At 28.4% G+C, this 23,224-nt stretch overlaps 1 protein-coding gene across 1 annotated transcript; it reads right to left on the bottom strand.

Moving 5' to 3' along the window:
• Positions 1–11,432: 11,432 nt before the first annotated feature.
• LOC107169192 (uncharacterized) lies at positions 11,433–12,608 on the bottom strand. The gene has a single exon (XM_015518859.2). It carries the CDS (start codon positions 12,251–12,253, stop codon positions 11,705–11,707), a length of 549 nt encoding a protein of 182 aa, XP_015374345.2. The 5' UTR covers positions 12,254–12,608; the 3' UTR covers positions 11,433–11,704.
• Between the last annotated feature and the right edge of the window lie 10,616 nt (positions 12,609–23,224).

Below are 23,224 nucleotides of genomic sequence, written 5' to 3'. Positions count from 1 at the left end.
ATCTAATATATATATTATAAATAACTCATAATAAAATTACTTTGACAATTTTTCGTGTAGTTTTTTTTTTTATAGTTTAAATACTGTATTTAATGTGCAGCCCCTTATTACTGTAACATATATTTTATTTGTATAGTTGGAAAATATCCTTACAATAAAGCCTGATTTTAATATGAATGCAGGGTATTTACATTTTTCCTATGAATTCAAGCAAAATATAGTTAAAATAAATAAGAAACATTTTTTATTTTTCATATCACATAATATAAACTAGATTCATAAAAATATAAAATAAAATGCTATTGAATGCAAATTAGCAAAAAAATGGCATCAAAACTTGAAAATAGTACTAAAAATCTAAAATACTCCAAACATGCAAAAAAATAGTATTATACAATTTTGTATTTGGAGTCCACTATTAATTTTAAATAATTTGTATATTAATCAAAATAATGGTATTATATGAATATGTATTGTATGAAAAATAGAAAGGTAATAAATTTTATATGCAAGATACGTGGTTGATTATTATAGTGTATATCAGCAGAAGTTTGATGTTGATTTAAATAATTAATTATTATAAATTGCGTTTTTTTTATATAGTGTAGAAAATACTATACCCCTATGGAAAAATATATCCAAAAGTGTCCAATTAACATAATATGCCGTTGTAAGCTTTTATGTGTATATTGTATACAACTTTATTAATGTTTTTAATTTTATGACCTATTTATGAATCGTAAATAAACCATAACTATTGTTAAACCAAATTGATCGGTTAAAAACATGGTTACAACAACAAAATAAAAATGTTCTTGACACCACAATAGTATTTAAAAAGCAGATTTAACTGATTTAAGTAACTTAAAAAAAATCTCTGTGTTAAACGTATTATTTATTACCCAATTAAACCAGAAATTAGTTAAATTTACCTTGGAAGCTAAAATATAACAAATTAAAACAATGAATGAATATTCTTAGATATTTTTTATTAGCGTTTTTAGGCCATTTCATTTTTTTTTTGCAGAAGATCCTTTGTGTGATTATTTTAATTTATGTAAAAACTGTTGTTTTGCTATGTTTATTATTACTCCGTTAAGAATTCAATTGTTAATTATTTAAATACATTTGTATACCTTTATTCAATTTTAAAATGTTACGGATCCGAAATCGTTAATCTTGAGCTGATTGATTAGACCTACAATGATCATGAAACTTTCTTTTTGGAGACCTGTCCGGTGAGGTACAGTTATTTGGGCGGACTATTTTAGAGGTGATAAAACTAAATAATCATGGTATACCTACACATTTAAGACTAATACTGTAAATATGATAAAATTAATTTAATTATATCTACTGACAGACCGTCTACATTCTACATTCGTAATTACAATTACGTGGTACACTCGAGGGTCGACTTTTTCATATCAAATATTATTAAGACCTACTAGCTGATGTTTATAGATTTTCATTTTATCAAATCATTATGGTTTAAGTTATCCAATATAAACAGTCATCAATTCAAATGCACGACGGTTGACGATATGAATCAACGTATGATTGATGTATTTAAAGTTTCCGGACTTTAGAGTGCTTAGACAACAACAGAAGCCGTGATGAAAAGGTTAAATCGTTTGAATTGTGGTTGGAATAATAATTTATACAAAAGGGGAAAATTCTAATTTGAATAATCAAACTTACAAAGTCGAAACAAATTTCTCGATATTTCTGTTGTTCTTGTTCATTAAGTATTCAAATGATTCACAAATGGTCTTTAGATAAACATTTTCATCAACTTTTAAGCTTAGCAATGTATCTTCCTTTGTGCTCACTTGTACACACACACCATTTATAAAGATATTTAAATGTGCCCATAGCCACAAGCAAGAAATAAACCAACAAAATGAAGAAATAAGAAAACAAAAACAGGTATCTATAAATTATTATCCGACCACTATATAATTGGCAATTGGCCAACTATTGAAGTAGGGTTAATATACACTGTATATTATACAGAGTGATTCACCAAGAATGCTCAACCTCCTCCTATCCATATATCCTGGAATAATGAATTTATCCAGATTCAAATTTTTTGAATATTTAATTCTAAGGAATTTATTTTTGGTTACTTAAAATTGTTAATGTCGTCAAAGTCTAATAAACACTAGATATAATTGTAGAGTTTTTTAAATTAAATTTTAAAGACTATTATCCTTAGAATATACAATTTAATAACTCAGAAATAAATAAACTATATTACAATTTAAATAATCAATTGACTAAACATTAAGAAAAAAAAATCATCTGCTTAAAAAAAGCTGGAATAGGCCGGTTCTTATAAAAAACAAACAAATAAATACCGTTTATCGTTACTTTAATGGTAAGAAAGTCTAAGTATTAAAAAAAGTATGTAAATATAATTAAAAAACCTCAAAATCAGAATTTAAATTAATTATTTATCAAAGGATAAAAAGAGGTGAGCCTGCTTGGTTATCTCTCTGTATATTCGCACAGTCACATTTATCAAACACTATTTTCTGATCATCCTAAAAAATTACTGAATAAACATCGAGCCAAGTTTTATACCTACTTGAGATCGTGGAACGTTTATACTGTACATATTTTAGTAGTGAAAAAAATATTTTTATCATATAAAAAATCCGATTAGGTACTCGTTTTGCCGTTTATCATTAAAATATCTGTTTGATAAATTATGCATATATTATACTTGTGCGTTGTATAAGTATGTCATGATGATAATGTATAAATAAATGTATTCTCATTTCAATTTAACTATTTTAAAATTATTGAAGGTAACAAATAATTGTTTAAGTGTAATATTTTTGAATTTAATTTAATGCGTTTATAACATAAATATTATATATTATAACTATTAACAATATATATATATATATACTTAGTTTATAAACAAAACTAATTATAATTATGACAGAAACGAAAAAACACGTGTAAAGCTTATACGTGAAATCAAATTATTAAACCTGTCTGAAATATAATATTATAGATGGATTTTATGTTTTAATACTCAAATTTTTGGAGGAAAGTACATTAAAATAGGAAAAACTGAGACCTTGAAAAGACTAGAGGAGTAATCCGAGTAAAGGTAATTTTAATAAAATCAGTCACATCAGAAAAAGAGTTATAATATTAATGAGTACTGAGTAGTTGTTGAAGGTCACATATTTAGGTAGTTATCCATTTCCACCATCACCAAAAGTATACATACCTTTTTCCACCAACTTACTATTTCACCAAATCATAAGTTTTCGGATATCTTTTCCGATATTTACGGCATTTCAAAAACTTCAAACACCTATTGTAAAGTATTTGAATAATATTGAATTTTGGTGTTGGAGGTATGGCAAAATTAGTAATTATTGGATAAATAAGTAGATAAAAATAAGCAGATAAATCTTCAATTTGTGAGCATCAACATTTATTTTATTTTATTGATCTAACTATTATATCAGCAGCAGCGGCCATTAGTAAGTTATTATACTAATTACAATTTTTATCAATGAATAAAGTTTTAAATTATGTTATTAAATTTTAAATAAAATTTTAAATTTATATTTTCTTAACAATATTAAAACTTGATTGGTGGTGTATTCGTCGGTCCGAGTTCGGCTTAAAGTGTTAGGAATGTTGAGGTTGTTGAGTTCATCTGTATACTGGAGGCATATTATGTTTTAACATTTTTGTTTGTAAACGAAAAGATTAATATAAATATTATAAATTGAATACAATGTGTTTTATATAAGTTGCAGCAAGTTCTTACCACAACTATAACCATAAAAAAAAAAAAAAATAAAAGTTCTAGTTATATTATTATTTCAAGCGTACATGCGTATCTATATAGGTTAAAACCTTAACGAAATTCGTCAAAATTAAATACTTCTTTTGATCCATATAATGATCAAATATTGTAGGAAATAATTTTTGTATGTTAATATTTGTAATACTGTAATAAGTACATATAGGGATGCGTTAAGTGAACTACGATTATGAATTTAAATGTTTTAAGATATAAGTTATACATATGACGTCGGAAAGTGATTATAGTATGGTTTTGGAGTATTAGAGTATTTTTATATACTAGGTGTAATGTAAAGTAGAATAATATTATAAACCCTGAAAACAACTGAGCGCAATTGGTAAACTCCCTAAAATATAATCGACTAATTTATGATTTGGTGGAAAAATGCATCAGGGGAAAAGGAAAAGGTGTATTTTTGGCGGTAACCGGCTATGCCTCACGTATATTCCCTCCTTAGTTAGGTAGGGTAGAGTCGGTATGGACTATAATTATTGAGACCCGATTAATAGGAATTAGGAATGTGATACGTTACAGGTTGTGACTATTGTATAACCCGGTTAATTTGACAATAATAACAACACGATTAATCTCTAGTGATAGAAACCAATGTAATACAATATGTTTTTGAATATTTTTGTATATCTAGAGGTGAAAGATTCTGGAAGGCCTTTCCATACCAAATCCACAGTTTATGAAGGTGATCATTTTAAATGCTATAAAGTTTAATTTCTTCAAACAATACTAATGCTTTTGGAAATATTTGTTTTACATAATTTCTAGTCACAAACTTTTAAATTTTTAAATATTCATTATCGTTATCGTTTTATAAATTTTTACATTTATGAATAATCTGACCTCATATACATTTTTAATGTCATGTTCTAAGTCACAATATTTTTCTGAAAATTTCAATCTATAAAAACGAATTTTGAATGATAAGTTAATCATCCATAAACAATTTAAAATAAGATTTGTTGTGTAATAGATCATTATTTTGTGGGGTTCCTGTGTCACTTCTATTATTTTATTATGAATATTTTATTTGAATAAATTGACCTAATTTGATTTGTGTAATATTAAAAAAAAATATACAAAAAGATGTTCTGTTGTAGAATATTAAATATGCTCTCTTTGAAAAAAATATATTGGACAAGATAAAAAAGAAAATATAATTTTTTTGAAAAGGTTTTTTTTTTTTTTTTTTTTTTATTAGGAAAGAACCCTCGGCAGCATAGGCCATTGGGCTTACAAAATATGAATAGCTTAAATTAAATATTTACAATAAGAAACGTACAAGAGAGAACTTAATTCTAGATTTTGGATTGAAGGTTTGCTGTTGTGATGAATTGGATGATGTCTGTTATGGCCTTGGGATGATTTTGAAGTATTTCGGAGAGTGATTCGGAAAGGTTGAGGCTTGATCGGATGTTGTGGTATGTGCGGCATTCGGTGAGTAAGTGTTTAATGGTAATTTGGACGCCGCATGATGCGCATGTTGGAGGATCTTCTTTAGCCATTAAAAAACTGTGCGAAATTTGAGAGTGGCCGATTCTCAGTCTCGTTATGATGACTTCGAATTTTCTGGGTGTTTCGATGGGAAATGTCCAATTGTCTGTGTTGTGTTTTATTTGATTAAGTTTGGTGGAGTAAGATAACCATTGCTGGTGCCATCTTAGATGACATTTGTTTGAAAAGGTTTTATAATGACTTTAAATCATTTAAAATTATAATATATAAATATAGCTTATTTCCATAAAATATAAAATATAAATGTTAACACGTTTCAATAAAATTATAAAGTACTTATGGACTTTTAAAATAATTAACTTGTATAATATATTATTTACTAGGTAGGTATTATAATTAATGATCGTACATAAGTATATAGTATATCACTATGCTAGAATAGTAATAATAATAAATAATAAAATACAATAAAATAAATTAAAATAATTTTATTATTTTAAAACTTAAAAATGTATCATAATGCATTAATCATTTTTTTATGTAAACCTATTAAAAAAAATTTTTTTTTGAAATGAGACTGAAAATTTTACTTATCTTGAATGAAACGTTAATGTATTCACAAATAGAACAATAAAGTACATTATGTTTTATTAAAAATGATCATTTTTATAGAGTGGTAGAAGAGAAAAGAATAATAAAAATAGATCAAGGAGGTAGAAACCCTAACAAACAATGTATTCTTATAACTTAATAAAAGATATAACATAACATTATTTTTTACAATAAAACCAATTATACAACATTAATGAAAATATGTAACGATATTTTTAAGAGATAGACACAATATAATAGTTACAATATGCTTGATTAAAATAAATATTGTTCTCAAATAAATGTGTTGGACGCCATTTAAATAATATTTAAAATAAGAAACAAAATTATTATTAAATTTGTATAATATTCAACACGTATAATTAAATAAATACAGATTTCATGATATTATACACATGTATAGAATATGCATAATAATTTGGATTTTTTCTATTACATTATAGGTAGTTTAGTTATTTTATTTAATATATTATGCCAGATAACGATCAACAATACTGACGAAACGGACTTTCAATTAACGATACACTATTACACTACCTCTATCACGATTGTTTGGAAAATTATCTGTAAAGATCAAATACCAGAAAAGTAATTTATTAGTTAAAACTATTTAAAGTTTAGATAAGCATTAAGCAGAGTTGCTGACCAACATTTTACGAGATATCTCTGCTGTATAACTTCACTCGGTTCATCAAAACTTTGAAATAAACTTAGGTGTAACTCAAACTATAATTCATCCGCAGTTCGATTTTTATACATAAGGAAATATATAATAAATTATGAATAAGGAATACTGTTGCATATATCATGGTATCATATTTAAAATATTAAAATATTTGATAAAAACCTTTTAAATGTAATGTATTTCAGAAACGCCACTAACCTTAGAATTTGAAGTGCATATTCATATATATATAAATTATACAAATACATATAAATGTATGCTTTCTTTAAAAAATGGAAAACAAATATTTGTTTTAGAAATTTTTTTATTTTTTAACTTTACTTCGATGTGATTTTCAAAAGGCAATTAAAATTTTAATTGAATGACATCAAAACATGTTTATTATACATTTGAAAAAATCAATGGTTAATCTACAGCTTAAATATCAAAATTACTGTCATTATAATTTCATGTAAATAATTATATCATAAAAATAAGTTTTAATTCCTATTAGAATATCAAGATTGATTTTAACTGACCCCCGTACTCCAAGACCAACCGTCACCTCTCCTTTTTAAGAGCTCTTGACATACACATACACGAACGGCACAGTTTTCTATCTTCCTTACAGAAATATAGTATTGAAATAATTCAATTTCCTTTTTGATTTACATCAAAATTGCCTATATTAAACCCCTTGAATAGTGTTATTATTGGGTTTGCTTACACTTTAGAGACTAATCTATACCTTAGATCACATCATGATGTATGATTTATACTCTAAAATTACATTAATTGCTATATGTGAAATAACTAAAAAGTATATTGTCACAATAAAGAGATTTGAGTTTGCACTGTCACCTCTTCTCAAAAAAGTACTTTAGGTTTTTCAATTAGTTATTATATGTATCTACATGTGTACGTAATCGTTTATTGATCATTAATTTTAAATTATATTGGCACAAGATTATTTGATTTACTTGCTTCAGGATTGAGATTCTGATATAATATAGGTAGGATAATTATTTTTCCTTTTACTTAATGAGTAAAGTAACTTATAAGTTCTTATGAAATAGTAACCAGCACTCAAACCATTTTCAGCAATAAAATAATACATCTATCTATCTAGATATAAATTATAATCACGTTCCTAGATATTATATTGTTACTTTAACTTTTATAACTATAGACTTTATGAGTTTTGTATTTAATCTTCAGATTATGTGAACACAATTGTTCACGGTCAGTGGTTGAGCCATGTAAAAGAAAAAAATTGAATTAGTGAACCAGATAGGGTACATAGTCAATCAATTATTTAGAGGTGAGTGGGGTGGTTGAAAAGAAAGCCATTTTATACGATATAAATTTAATAATACTAACCTTCGCTGTTATATTCTATTTACAGGTAAAAACCGCACAATATTCCATTTAAATTATATTATCAGATTCAACCCAATTGTAATACACCAATTATAGTGAATAATATAATATTATGCATTATATATTTATATTATTATGTAATTATATATTGTAAGGTATAAGAGTTTGAAATCTAAAAAAAATTCCTGATATAAACATCATTTAATCAATAGTATTAATAATAGTCAGGTATATTATAGTATAGTTCGAGTTTTAAGATAACGTTAACCTAAATTGAATTTATTATAATTTATGTTTGAGTTGGAATTGCACATTTTAATATATTACTATCTATTTTAATCGTATGGATTAAATAAATGCGTAAGTTAAATTCATACAAACTATATTTAAAAAAATAGAACCATCATGAGACACCTGGCAGAAGTGAAACATTGAAATTATTTTGTATAGCAAATGTGCATGAAAATGGCATAGACAAAACCGACAAAATATTTCTGATTTTTTTAAACAACAATATTTTTATTTTAAAGGTTTATCAGATGTTCTACATAAAAAAAAAAAATAGAAAAACAGTTTTTATACAACGGTCAACGATCGATCTGAGTTTAACAAATGAAGAATATTGAAAGACAACAAAACAACATAATGTTGTGGTTAATGATTAGTTATCGTATAAATATAAAATAATAATGTTTTTAGTAGCGTTTTAATAAAATATTGAATGTGTGAATATTAAAAGAAGTCAATAGGTAATTATGTACACATATATGTAAGAACAATAAAATTCAAATAAAGTATTTTTATGATGTTGTTTTTTTGTTCTACGTTATGTAGGAAAGAGTTTTAGGCTCCAATTAAGCTAATTAAGTGGCTAGGAAATTAAATACGATTTGTTTTATTTTTATTATGTAATGAAAATCATACGGTTCGACTCAGAAAATAATTAAGGCAAGGTTGCATCTAGAATATTAGAATAGAAAAAAATCTAACGGTGATAAAATAATATGTAGAATTCCTCATACAGTATATATTTTCTTACATTCAAAATTATATTCAATCAAACAGTTAAATTAAACCTACATTTATTTTTAAAAAAAATGTATTAGTTTTTTAACATCTATTTCTTGTTCATATGTTCATCATGAATTCATGAATAATCATAAAATAATAAAACAAAATATAAACATCATCAATGTATTTCTATTTTAAAGATCAATTTTCTTATGCTATAATAATATATAGTTATTAGTATTTATTTTTATCAATGCAAAATTTTTGTAATCTCCCTCTCCTCCAATTCACGAGAATTCGAAGCATTAACCAAAAAAATAAATAAATGATAAAGATAATAATTACACGCATGTTATTGTAGAAAATTAAATTTTTGTAGTCCATTTGTCTTAATATTTTGCGTCTTTACATATTTTTTCCTCTTTATTGAGCATTAAAAATATTTTATCTACGATTGTTAGCTACTCTTGTATTTATATTAAGATTGTTTTTTACCAACACATTATAAACTTTCCTAATTCATCTATAGATACTATAACCTTGTAGTTATAACTTAAAACAGTAAATTACATTATAGAATTATCTGTTATAATTAATCCTAAAGCCATCAAAATTACATATTGTATATATTGATTACAGATTGTATATTTTATCTTTTCTAAAATAAAAAAAAATTAATGTTAAGTTTTAAATTACGTATTATTATATTATTTTCACTCAAATGTTTTGTTAATGGATTTATTGTCCTAGACATAATTAATCAAATCTTAGACGCATTTATTGCATTCGTTGTCTGATCGGCACACAAAGAAATTTATAAATCCTGTGCTAATAATTAAATCAAAGTAGACATGCATACTTAACTGATGAGTACATCGAATTCGATGAGTCACAAATATTGTCACTCTTCATTGTCTGGTGTGCGTATATTATAATATACAATTAACTGTGTAAAATCATATCAATCTTTTTACCTATATTTAATCAATACTATAATTTATACTATTAATATTTTATTATGATATTTAAAAAAAATATAGTCTATAGACTTAAAGTAGTAATATAATAAAAAAAAAAACTAACTAAAAAATAAATAAACTAAAGAAAATCATACTCGTATGTACGTTTGAATGACTCGAATTTATAAAAACATTCAGATTAAATTTAAAAAAGTCACATTTTAGTAATAATTTAATATAATGTATAAGGTAATATTTTCAATTATGTCCCACGAGCTCGTATGATAGAAAATTGTGTACAACAATACATAACATAGATAGCAATAAATATTTATATAATAATAATAATAACAATTAATATACCGTCTTTTTTTTTATGAGATTATAAACGATGAATATTACATGGTCATCAAATATCGTAATAACACAAAGATGACATATTCACAGACATATTATTATTGTTAATATACTATACATGGAGATAATATAGCTGCACAATAGGCCAGTGAATTGATCAGTCATTTCTGGATACTCTCGCCTAAAAATTACAAATTATAATTTTTGTTTCAAACCTATTTATTATTGTCAAATCGTACTATTATTTCAACATTCACCAAAAGCAATTTATCATTTAAAATACCAATACTGAAATACTTTTCTTGGGGGGGGGGGGGTGTTTCAGAACTCAACCCACTCCAGATTTTGGACCTGTGGTACATTTGCAATCATTTTTTTCCTTATAGCACCACTCACACGTGGCCCAAACTGTCTACATATTGCTTGGTACAGGTATTTGAAGTTTTAACTAATTTTTAATCACGCCGTGCATAATTGTATACATACAGTACGTAAACACTCTGAAAATGATTTAAGAAGAATCTGATAAGGTGATAGCAAATGCGCGAAGGTATTAATATGACGTCGCGTCGTAAAAATTATGTCATATTATTGTTGGATGACGATTTTCACCAACAACTTCGTCAGCACCACACAAATATACGTAAAATGTGTGTGCGTATTGCGTATAATGAACCTTGAAATAGCTGGAATAATGTATTAATATAATATAGGCACGCGTGTCATTGAGCGCACCAGCGGGTATCAAAATCGCCGAATACTTTTTATACGCGTTTGGCCTGCCGACAATAATATTATTAGAGGTAGGTTATCATACTACGCGTATCGTAGGTAGGTATACATAAATTATTATGATATTATGCACGAGGCATAGAAACGGATATCCGTCAGCGGATTTAATTATTATTTTTTTTTTTTAGAGGGCGGGGGTTATTTTATTTAAATTTAATACCGACTCTAATTGATATATACGCCGCAAAAATCGCGTACAAGAGAAACGTGAATATAAAATATATATATAAGCAGCTTATAATAAGCTATATTTTTAGACGTCTTTGCAGAATTTTCGACAGTTTCGTAGACTCGTTATTTTTGCTGAGTGGTATGGCAATAATAATTATGGAAAATATTATTGATATCAAAATTTTAGTGATAAATATTTTTTATTTCGTTTGTTCATAATTCGTCACACGTAAACGTTTTCTAACTGGAATAAATCGTGGGTTACACTTAATACAAACATAAATATATAAATACATGATAATATGATTATGTATATTACACTTAGTACTGGGAGGGGGGGATAAAAACAATATGTCTGTAAAGCAAATCGCGTATAAAAATAATAATAGCAATGTCGACGTATAGTGTTATATAGTAAATTCACTATGAAAGTGGCGCAGTTCGGTCGATCGACTATTTGGATTGGTCGCCCTCGGGGTCTGGAAAGTCGGGTCTGCAGTTCCGGTCGGGTCCCATCCGTTGACCGTCGGGGCAAGCTTTCAACGGCACAGTGATGATGGCCCGATCTTGGGTGGTCGTCTCCACCTTCGGTCTCTGCGAAGTCGTCATCACGGATGCGTTTGCCGACGACGACTGGTGCGGTTGATCCCGTCCACCCGGCCGTTCGTCCACCGTCGTCGGTTTTGGCGGTCGTTTCTGGGGCTTAGACGGCTGTTGTGGCTGTTGCTGAGGTGATGGTCGCTGCGACGGCTGCTGTTTGTTGACCGGATAAGTTGGAGGATTCGTCGTAGATGACTGATGTTTCCCGTACGTGTAGATCACCGACAATTTCGGTAACTGCGGTTGCGGTAACTTGGTCAGTAGCGACGACGGGGCTGAGGCGGCGGTGTTACCTGGACTCGGTCCGGTCCTGCCGCCCACCGCGGCCGCACAGCACAGCGCGACCGCCACGACTGTCGTCGCCACTGCCAACGAGTGACGAGCGGATCCTGCACTGTCCATGTCCGCCGACCGTTTGTATATTATTATTATTATTATTATTAATTATTTATGTCGTTTTTCGAACCGATTAGGAAGTAGAATACTCGGTGGATTTCACGCACATGCGCGGCATAAAGAGTCGTATCCGCTCTCGAGACCGGTACGGGTGGTACTGTCCGTGGTACAGTCGTGCTGATTTCGCGCAGTGAAAAAAGGTCTTTGTCTCTTCTCCTACTCTTCCGAGCGCTACTACCGTCAGTACCCTCCACCTGAGATCGGTCGAATCGTGTTACACCGCCGCCGAACCTAACAATATTTACGTTATTTTATTGGTACCCGTTTTATACAGCACGCGGAGTGTACAATTTATACAGAACGAGTGCGAACCGTACGCGAAACATGGAAAAAATTCCAATGCGATAACCGACCGACGTCCTCCACAACCCGCGCAGGTACTTATGTAGACTATTATTATTATGACATACTCATTTGGTTTATTTAAACAACAATATAAGTGTATAGGTAGCGTTCGTGATCATCTATAATACGAGTACAACTACTGTTGTTTGCCCATACGTAAATTTACGTAAATTTTACGAACGTCACAAAACGGAAACGTTGCACACGTCTTTGGGTGACAGTAATTCGTCCGTTTTTATTTTTTTTTCAATTGTTCGTTGACAATAGGTTTGAAAATCAGCTGTTTGACGTGCTGGTACCTATACCTACTACATACTTATACACACATATTTTGACCATTTTTAATCTCTCAACCTAGCTCCCCGCTCAAACATTCTGTATGAAACATATAGGTTAGTCATGTTTTTTGGTACGTCAATATTTACTTACGCAATAAAGTTTCCCAGTGCTTATCAATTTTTAATATTCGATGTCTACTTCATATCTATTAAAACGTTTTAATGATAATATAGTTCAATACTGCGTGGGTATATTATGATATTAATAAATATTATAATGATTTGATATATTAGTTCATAATAATTATTAATGTTAACATGTGTTACTAGTCATTTTATAATTCATTATAGTTGTTCAATGAATAATATGATTGATTCGCTGTTAGAAATAGGTAAACCCATATTTGGAAGTAAATATTAATAGCTAACATAGTGTTTTCAAATAATTTTAGTTAAGTATTGTCATATAAAAACATCGACAACTAACTGTTAGCATTTTTTTATAACTGTGAGGGATCAAATTCGAATGAGGCTGTGTTTTAATATTTTGAAAAGCCAAGCACCCAATTTGAGGAGAAAATCATTTACGTACGTTGAGAAATTGATAATATAAAAACTAAAATCTTATGGAAAAATGATAAGTGATAACATTATAATATATCATGCTATACACACTATGATTATAACTATGTAGTGTATAGTATAAGTACTTATATGATATAATATATTATTTATTATGAATTGCATATTACAATTTTATTAATTTTCACTCAGCAATAATACTTAATTACACTCACTTATTAATCATTGCAGTTATCGGAAATTATAGACTAAAATGTATAAAGTAAATGTATAAGCTTCCCTGTGATACAGGTAATATTTACACCCACCCTCATCGATAGTACATGTAGTTGCAATACTTGCTAACCTGTCTAGACGCCACCAAATTAACTTTTAAAATATAAAAAAACAATTATAGTTGTGTCAATTGAAACCACCTTTTTTGGATTTGTTATTCGTTGTGAAATAAAAAAAAAACTGTAGATATAAAATATAAATACGTGGTAATGTACACTTTTATTAAATATTCAAAATCTTTATTCTGTAAGTAATCATATACAGTTATACTGAATTTATAAGTGTATAAAGTCGTCAAGTTATGTTGTTCTTAGGTGTATTTAATTTTTTAAATTATTAAAGTAACTTTTACAATATACTATTATATAAATAATATTACACGATGGTAATATAAAATAATTAACATTACCCCATTTTACGTTATCGTTAAATTTGATGTATTATTTTATGTTATGGTCATAAAGTTGTTTTAACTAATGGTGTATTTTGGTACTACGGACATTTTACGAGCTCAGTAAGTGCATTAGCAATATTATTTATTTAAATTACTACTCGTATCGTCTTAATAAAAAATATTCTGTCGGATTTATTGTAAGTTTTAGACGTCAACGTAGTAATCGAACGAGTATAGTGAAAAACTCGCATATACCTACTTATACTATACTCATTAGTTATCATAACATATATTATAGGCGCTTAATCAATGCATGGATATAAATTTTTTTGTTAATAATAACATTAACTTTCCTTGATATAACTATACAAGTATATTAAATGCTTATAGGTATATAAATAATATAAATATATTTAGTATTATATATTATATTTTGTGGTTGTGTGAGACCACCGTTAGTTTATCAGGTTTATTTTTAAACGGCGATGTAAATATTTTTCTGAATATCACAACGTTGCACTTTTTAATTTTTCGACATGGTAGGATACCTATGGAGAATAAAAACAAATTATCTGCCTCGAATGTTAATACGAATGATTAATTGTACAAAAAATTACACGAGAACCACCTTCCATACCAAATTTAATAATCCCATCCTCGATTTTCTCTCTCTGCAACTCAGAACTTTACAAATGAAACATTTTAGTTTGTGTGTACGTATGCATAAAACAGGGTACTGGATCGAAAAAAGGTATTTCATACAATATTTTTCAATTAGATGTTGATTACGCTTTTTGTTAGGTGTTCAAACGGAAGAGCAAATTTTAAATATGACCACTTTATAGTTTTTTAATTATTCTATTAGACGTTATATTTCGATACCAATGGAAATACATACATTTTATGCATCGGTATTAAATATATCTAAATTTTCAATAATCCAAACGGAATAATTAGTAATATTATAGACAACCCATTATAGCCAATATTTTTAATTTCATTGCATAATTTAGTATGTTACATGAATGCTCGATGCAGAATAATAAACATATATTATTGGTCAGTAGTCAATTTAAATCATTCAACATTTGTCCTTATATCACCAATAATGTTTTGATTTCTAGTAATACCATTAAACTAAACTCTACGGTATAGTCATTTGTAGAAATGATAAAAAAATTTTATTTGAAAGATTGAAAGCTAATGATTTTTAGCCTAAACATAGAGCTGCCAATCAACTATTAAAAATAAAAAACGTAAATTTATTAAAAGTAAAAAAAAATATTAAATAAGTAAGAACAGAGGTAATCATTTTAATGTTCAGTAAGCGTCGATTATACCCATAGATAATATATACATGGATAGGACATACCATGTATTCAAGTGTGACCAAAATGGTTAATTAAAATTAAGGTGTGGTATCAACCATAGGTGATAACGAAAACGCAATTTTTGGCGCACATCGAAGAGAAAAATCTGGATAGTGATATTATTTATTATTTGTATTTTGCATTAAGTTGCTTATACGTTATAACATGTTCGATAGTTTACATTTAATTGGTCAAAGAAATATTAAATAACTGTTAAAAAAATTATTGGTGTTTAAATAAAATTAATTTAGTGAACTTTTATCTAATTTTTGATTGTTTGTTCATTTTTTTTATTTCTTGAAACATTCTGATGTCCAAGTATTTGTATATCACTAAATTTGTTAACTTACTGGTCTCTATGAGTATTTTAAATAAATAATATTAATAAATAAATAAATAATGAATTAAGATGAAATTAATAATTGTATTGATTCAAAAATTGGCACAAATCAGATTGATAAAAATGTTATTTATCATAAACCAGTATCTGTAATCGCATATAACCAATATGGTAACGAGTAGACTCTTCACTCACAGCATACCGTGTATAATAGGTATAGAGATGTCCTATCCATTTATATATTATCTATGATTATACCTCGTCATTGACTAAGTCATTGTAATGGACTCATGTGTTTTGAAATGTATAAGCTTTTTAAATGGCAAAACATATATTCATTTCGTAATGATAGATTTTTAAACAAAATTTTCTGCGTAGGTACCTATATATCAGCATATAGCGTGTAATATATTGTCTCTGTAAATTTCATTTAATTCCTTCGATGTTTATATCTAATGATACTTAAGTTTGTTTTAAGAACGCTGCTGATCTATTTTGCTTCTTGGATATATATTTTTTTAATTTTCACATGAATGAAATATATTATGGATGAACTCATATAGGGATAGACAATACAGTTTAATACAACATTAATATTATAATACAAATGGAATTTAAGACAAGAACAAACATGTAAAGTGATAATAAATTCTTAAAAAATAAAATTATATTTCTTAAAACAGTATTTGAAATTATAAAGACAAGAAACTCTGAGCGCATAAATAAATTCAAGTTAGTTAATTAGTTTTTTCCGCTAACGCCTCTATGGGATCGCCGCCATTCGTCGTAAGAATCGAACGTATAATACACCATTAAATAGGTACATTGGTACATACCATTAAATACACACAATTAATAATTTATGAAAGTATTTAATGCGTGAAAAATAATTAGAATATTTTGAAAATTGATAATCTGATTGTTTATTATTTATAGTGTCTAAAATTTGACACATTTAATTTATAAAACAACAAATTTTTTTTTCATTATTGACGTGATGTGTGTTACACATAATGCGTTATATTTACATATTTACAGGTTACAGGTGATGTACAATTATAACTTATATTAATTAAATTCATTTACATATGACTTTGATGAATATATTATTAACCGCATAAATGTATAATAATTATCCAAGAGAAAACAAAAGAAGTGGCCTCAATAATTTCTGTGAATAAAATTAATTATTTGAGGACATTTTGAATTTCTGAAATAGTATTATATGCCTAAAAACAGAATTAGCTTCATTAGATTTTAAAACAAAAATAATAATAATTTACTTAAAAATAGTTATTGCAAACTTTAATTACATAATTTTTTTTTTAAGTTTCTACTAAATGCATTCATTATTTTTTGATAATAAGTAGGTAATACTATTAAGTTTATATTGTACTGAGTGCAATTAATACATATATGCAGCAACATGATTACATACACATGCATTCATTATTAATTATTACTTATAATCTATGCAATTTTTTAATAACAATACTTTGACATGGCGGAACATGCGTATATTTATTTAACATTATTATTTTTGATTAGTTGAAATAGTAAAGATGAAATGAAAATTCTAACATTTTCTTATTTAACTTTTTTTTGTGTGTGTAGTTTTATGAAATGAAATAACGATATTGTTATTATGACAATGGAAAGTTTCTGTGTATATTGTTGGGAAAAATTTTAATATTATTTTTAAAAATGTATCAAAGCTGAAAGCTTTAGCTTTTTTTAGGTTCCTCGTTGCTTTTACTGTTATTGTGTATTATATATACAGACATTGTTTATCCATTTACACGTAGCAACAATGTAACGTTTATAAAATTAAATTATAAAAATAATTACTATATAAATTTATTGCAGAGATGTTATATTATACAATTACATAAATTTGGCTAAAGTATTTTACGTCACCACGATAAAAGTTCACTACACATCGAACAACACTTGAAGCAGTTGAAATATACCACTGCAGCGTTGGTTTGTGTCAATTAAATACATTTCATATTATATAATAATATACTATCAGGTATTGAGGTATGTTTAACCGTCAAAAGCACGTGGTTGTTATGACGATACCTATATGTTCATTTGAATGACTAGTCACAATTGAATTCAAAACGATGAGTTTGCGATCTTTTGGAAAATCAAGGAAACCGGAAATACCCTCAGTGATATGACTAACTTTATATATATATATATATATATATATATATATATACCTATACCTCCCGAAGTCACACGAAGCCCATTTTGAAATTCATGGACGTGTAATATCTCGCCAAAACATTTTCTGTCTGGTTTTTGTTATATTCTCATTCGCTCCGCCAGCCGACAGCCGATCAATATTTATCGAGTCCCCGAGCTACGATTCCAGAAAAACAACATAACTAATAACTATATATATATATATTATGTATAGACCAATCCGCATCGTCGTAGTGATATATAATTCTTTTGACCACGCACACTAACTACCTTTTACAGTTTCGTTCAAGTATGATGACACCATGTATTTTATATTACATAGTGATTATTTGTTTTTCATCAATCAAAGTAATCGGAGAACCATAAAAAAGTTCTTATATAAAAAAAAATTTAAATCGTGCAAAAACATCAAAGATTAACTTTGTTAACAAATTAATTATTTATAGGTAATCAATCCAATCAAAAATATGTACAACATAATACGGTGCGTGGACAAACTGACCATATTTATTGGAAAAGTTATTTTTTTTTTTAAGATTTCTAGTTTTGACTTTCCCGTTCAATTTAATTTTAATTCCTACTGTTAAACAGTAGTAATAACATTGTGTAGTGTACATCGTTATAACGTTACCATCAAAACGATTCTAATGGTATGTATGCTGATTGCAAGTACATAAATTGTACATAACTCTAGAAGTTTAAGGAACATTAATTATTCACGAGGCGCTTGTTTGCAAAATATTTTCAGTGAACATTTCAGAAGATTGATATAATGAAATCAAAAAGGCACTATATAGTCTATAATATAGTTTAGACTATATATGCACTTGAAAGCAGCTTTAAGTGTATTTACGCAAAACACCTAATTGGAATTCAATTTAGTGAAAAGTTTATGTATTCCCTTACGAGTACCTACTCCGTTAAACAAACACTAAAAGTGAAGATTTTTCGTATACATATTATGTAATATAATATTCAATATCGTTTATAAATTATATCAATACATATATATTATATTGTACTATTGTATCATGTACCTACGTATTTTAAAATTTTTTGGTTGATAATAAATACGTAAATACTAAATAGATCTTAATCGCTGTTTGATTCTTGGTTATTGCAGGCGTTACTTCCGTGATTTTACATACATTATGATATACAGTGAAACCTCTAAATGTTGGAACTCTGGTCACTGAAGTTTTGTCCGCTATTTGGAGGTGTTTTGTAATCAGAGGGAGGAAAAATGTATGTACCAATTAACAGCTATGTATAACATACAGAGCACAAATATAACATAAAATATTTATTCAATGTAAATATGTAATAATGATAAAGTAATGTATTTGTATTATTTGTATACATGTATATATTTATTATTTAATAACGTATGAAAAAGTTAAAAAATGACTTATATTTCAGCAAAAACTAATTTATGAGAAAAATCAGTCACTGTTTAGCTAATTTGACGGAAAGTTATTCCGTATTATGTCAAGGCAATCTCCAGTTTGACTGCACTGATGAAGAATTAAATAAAATAAAATTCAATAACTCTAGTGGCCATTGTGCAATATAATATATTTCGTGTATCATAAACGTAACTAAATATGAACAGATCAATTTTACATGACATAAACTAAAAAAAATAAATATTTTTGTCGAAGCGGTAACATTTCAACGACTTAACGGATACGATTTTTAAATTTGATGAAAAGTTGATTACCTCCAAATGCTAGTTGAATATACTATACTATTATCATATACTTAAATGAAAATTATTCATAACTCTATATTGCAATAAAAGATTTGGGTACGGTTTATGCATAGTGTTTTTTGTCTCTGCTAAAAAAATGTATGTATGAGAGATAGATAGATAGAGAGAGAATTTCAAGAGGGATTTATCGCGTGAACCATTTTAGACCGATGGCGGCGGGATAGGATCACGGATTTATACCCTAAGAGATGCAGACAGCGGCCCAAGCGTTTATACAGCGTGCGGGATGACGGAAGAGTTTTGAGCTCTTATGCGGGGTGTTGTGAAGGAAAAATTAATGCGAACGGACGTGTCCCGGCGACGCGTTTTCTCTCCGGTCTTTTATGTGCATATTACGCAGCCCATAATTCATTGGCAACGTTTACGAATCGCTTAAACGACGTGCAAATAATAAACTGCGGAAAAATACCGCCGCACCGTCGTCCACACAGAGTGTGTCTCGCGTTAAAAAAAAAAAAAAACCTTAAAAGGTCGCTTGACGAAAAAAACAACTATTGTATGTTTATGCGCACTAACTACTTTTATAATATGCACACATTCAGAGGCGTTGTGTATGCAGACTACGATCGTTTAAAAACCAATAAATAAGCGTTATATCAAAGCTCCCGTCGAGTCTCCGGACGTGTTTTCAGAGCAGCCGAAATAAAATATAATTACAAAAATGTTTATTCAACCTAGATTTGAAAACTTTGTTTGAAACTTTTTTTTTATCTTCATATTGTATTATAGTGTTTGACCAAAAACGTTTCACTCTACATATTATTGAACAGTCCATCCATTATCGTCAAATTACACACGTGACTTTATGTATCCAGTATAAGTGATGTGAATTTTTTTCAATTATCTACCAACTTATATGCTCATATTATTATGCACCTATCAGTATAGTTGTTTTTGTTTAAGTAGGACTTTGTATTGCGCTTGGCTCTCACAATCCTATTTAATAATACACTAAGAGACGCTTTAAAAGTGTTCTGAAAAATATTTTTCAAAAATCAAACGATGACAAAAAGGTTAGTGATTAGATAAAATTATAATTATAATTTTCTTATGTTGAAACAAAATTGAATGCGTCTAACGAGTAACTGATATTTTTTCCTTTTTATATTTCACTATTTATTGAATTTCAAATCTTAACATGTAAAAGAAACTGATTAAACTCAATGCAACTATTTTTTTTTTTGACGAGTTACAGTATAAGCAGATATTATAATGATGATTGAATCATATTATTCGAGAATTAGGCCAATTATACACCCGTTCTTTTTCAGATATCTCATTATATTTTGTGTTTTACCTTAACTTAATAAATTCTATTTGTTATAAAAATTTTTTAAAATTTATAATTTCGATCTATATTAATAAACAGTTCTAAGTTGATATTTTCAAAAATATGTCATACAATTAAAATATTTTAATTAAATTTAGTCTGCGTTCAACGGTTTTTTAAAGCTAAAGATTGTTTTTTTGGCTGTTCTTAAGCTTTAAAAGACGTGTAAAACAATCCATTTCATTTAAAATAGTCGGAGTATTTGGTCAGTGTATTAAATTTATAACTAGTTTTGGATTAAAAACTTATCTCGCTGAAGTTTATACCGAAACCACGGTGCAGATCAGAGCTTGGGAAGTTTGATAATCTGTTATCTTAAACTATCAGTGGTTTTCAACCTGTGGTTTGTGAGTAATAGTTGGGGTTCCCTAGAATTAATGATCTATTTATAGTTGTTCATACATAATAGTAAATAACATTATTCAAATATATTATTGTAGAGCGATGTTGGAATTGGAAAATTTTATTTATCTGATTGAATATTAATTGTACCTGCTTAGATGTGCAAATGTTTATCAGCAAATATTACAAATCGTATAGTTGTGATTATTAGATTAAAACAAGTTTGTAAGTGAATCACATATCAGTCAATTTAAAACACGAGGATTGTGTATGGCCTGTATGAGTATACTATAGTTTGTGTTATAATATTAGATGATGTAATCACGGAAACCTAATGTTCAAAAAATCCGTTTGTGTTGGGTAAGAATATGTCACTATAAAAATCTGGGAGGTCACCCATCCGGTAGGTCACGCATTCGGTAGGCCACTTATCCGGGAACTAGCGACGCCGGCCAATGCTTGATCGAAGAACACGTTATGGTCAACAAGCCACACCATGCAGATCCCACTATTTTATTTTTGTTTCATTGTAACGGAATTGTATTAAATTAGAATTGTTTTAACAATTTCTTTGTAACCTCTTCTGAAAGTTCATAATTATCGTCTGAATTCAATACAATTATATTAAGCCGGGTGAGTAAGCATTAGACATAATATTATATAGTATTGGTAACGACATCTCGGTAACGCTTACTTCGAGTTGAATATTCGACACGATTTAATATGAACTCGGTCTAAGACTTATTAATTCGGCTTGTGCCGCGTAAGTGAAACGGAGTGTACGGCAGTTAGAACAAGTTTCGAGTGAAGATATCATCATTTTCCGATAACACTAAAGAGCAGGGATTTGAACAACACGCTGGGAGTTAACCTAACCCGGGAGTGACGAGATTTGACGATTTCCTCGGGGATCGCATGTCGTCGCCAACATACTACGTAGGTACTATGCTAATGTGAATGTAAAATCTTACAAGTATGCGGCAAACATAATAGCTGGAAGACGTTTAAACTTTGTAATGATATGAAGTCTCTGCGGCGTCTCAACGGTCGCGGGCCCGAACATCCAAACATCGTTTGCGCGAATATCACATGTGGTCCCGCTTCTATGACAATATGACGATAATTATTGCGAGATTACATTATACGCACATAGTCTCAAACGTCTCGTTTAATAGTCTCGTGCGAGTTGAACTCGAAACTTTGGACATATTATTATTATTATTATCATCATTATCTCGGCGGTTTGCGAAATCGTAGCCAAGGCTAGTATACCTATACCTATATATGCGGTACCAGGTCTACGACAACCCGTTGGTTATTGTATTTAAGTATATTGTACGTACGGTACTATTGCCGTTCGTCTGAAATGTGTTCCCATTCTAACGGAGACAAAAGCACTCGAAAATTATTACAAAAAAAATTTCAAATGTTTTTGCATTCGGTGTAAAATATATAATGATAAAAATAAAAAAAGTCACTATTTTTTCGTGCTCTATATTTTTTTGCAAACAAACAATGTTGTAATTATTCTAAAAGTCCCGCACGACAAAAGTTCTATTGTTCAAATGCGCTTAACCCTTTACGCAGAACGCACCGAGCGATTTCTGCGGGTCACGTGTGTCGTGTGTGTGTGTGTGTGTGTGTGTGTGTGTGTGTGTGTGTGTGTGTGTGTGTTATA

Source organism: Diuraphis noxia, unplaced genomic scaffold (genome assembly GCF_037042655.1).
Source record: "Diuraphis noxia isolate RWA-SAM2 unplaced genomic scaffold, SU_Dnox_SAM2 contig0003, whole genome shotgun sequence".
Taxonomy (NCBI): Eukaryota; Metazoa; Arthropoda; class Insecta; order Hemiptera; family Aphididae; genus Diuraphis; species Diuraphis noxia.
This window is presented reverse-complemented; position numbering and strand designations above follow the sequence as displayed.

Excerpts from the sequence above, each read along its gene's own strand:
- LOC107169192 (XM_015518859.2), bottom strand. The coding sequence starts at position 12,253 with ATGGACAGTGCAGGATCCGCTCGTCACTCGTTGGCAGTGGCGACGACA.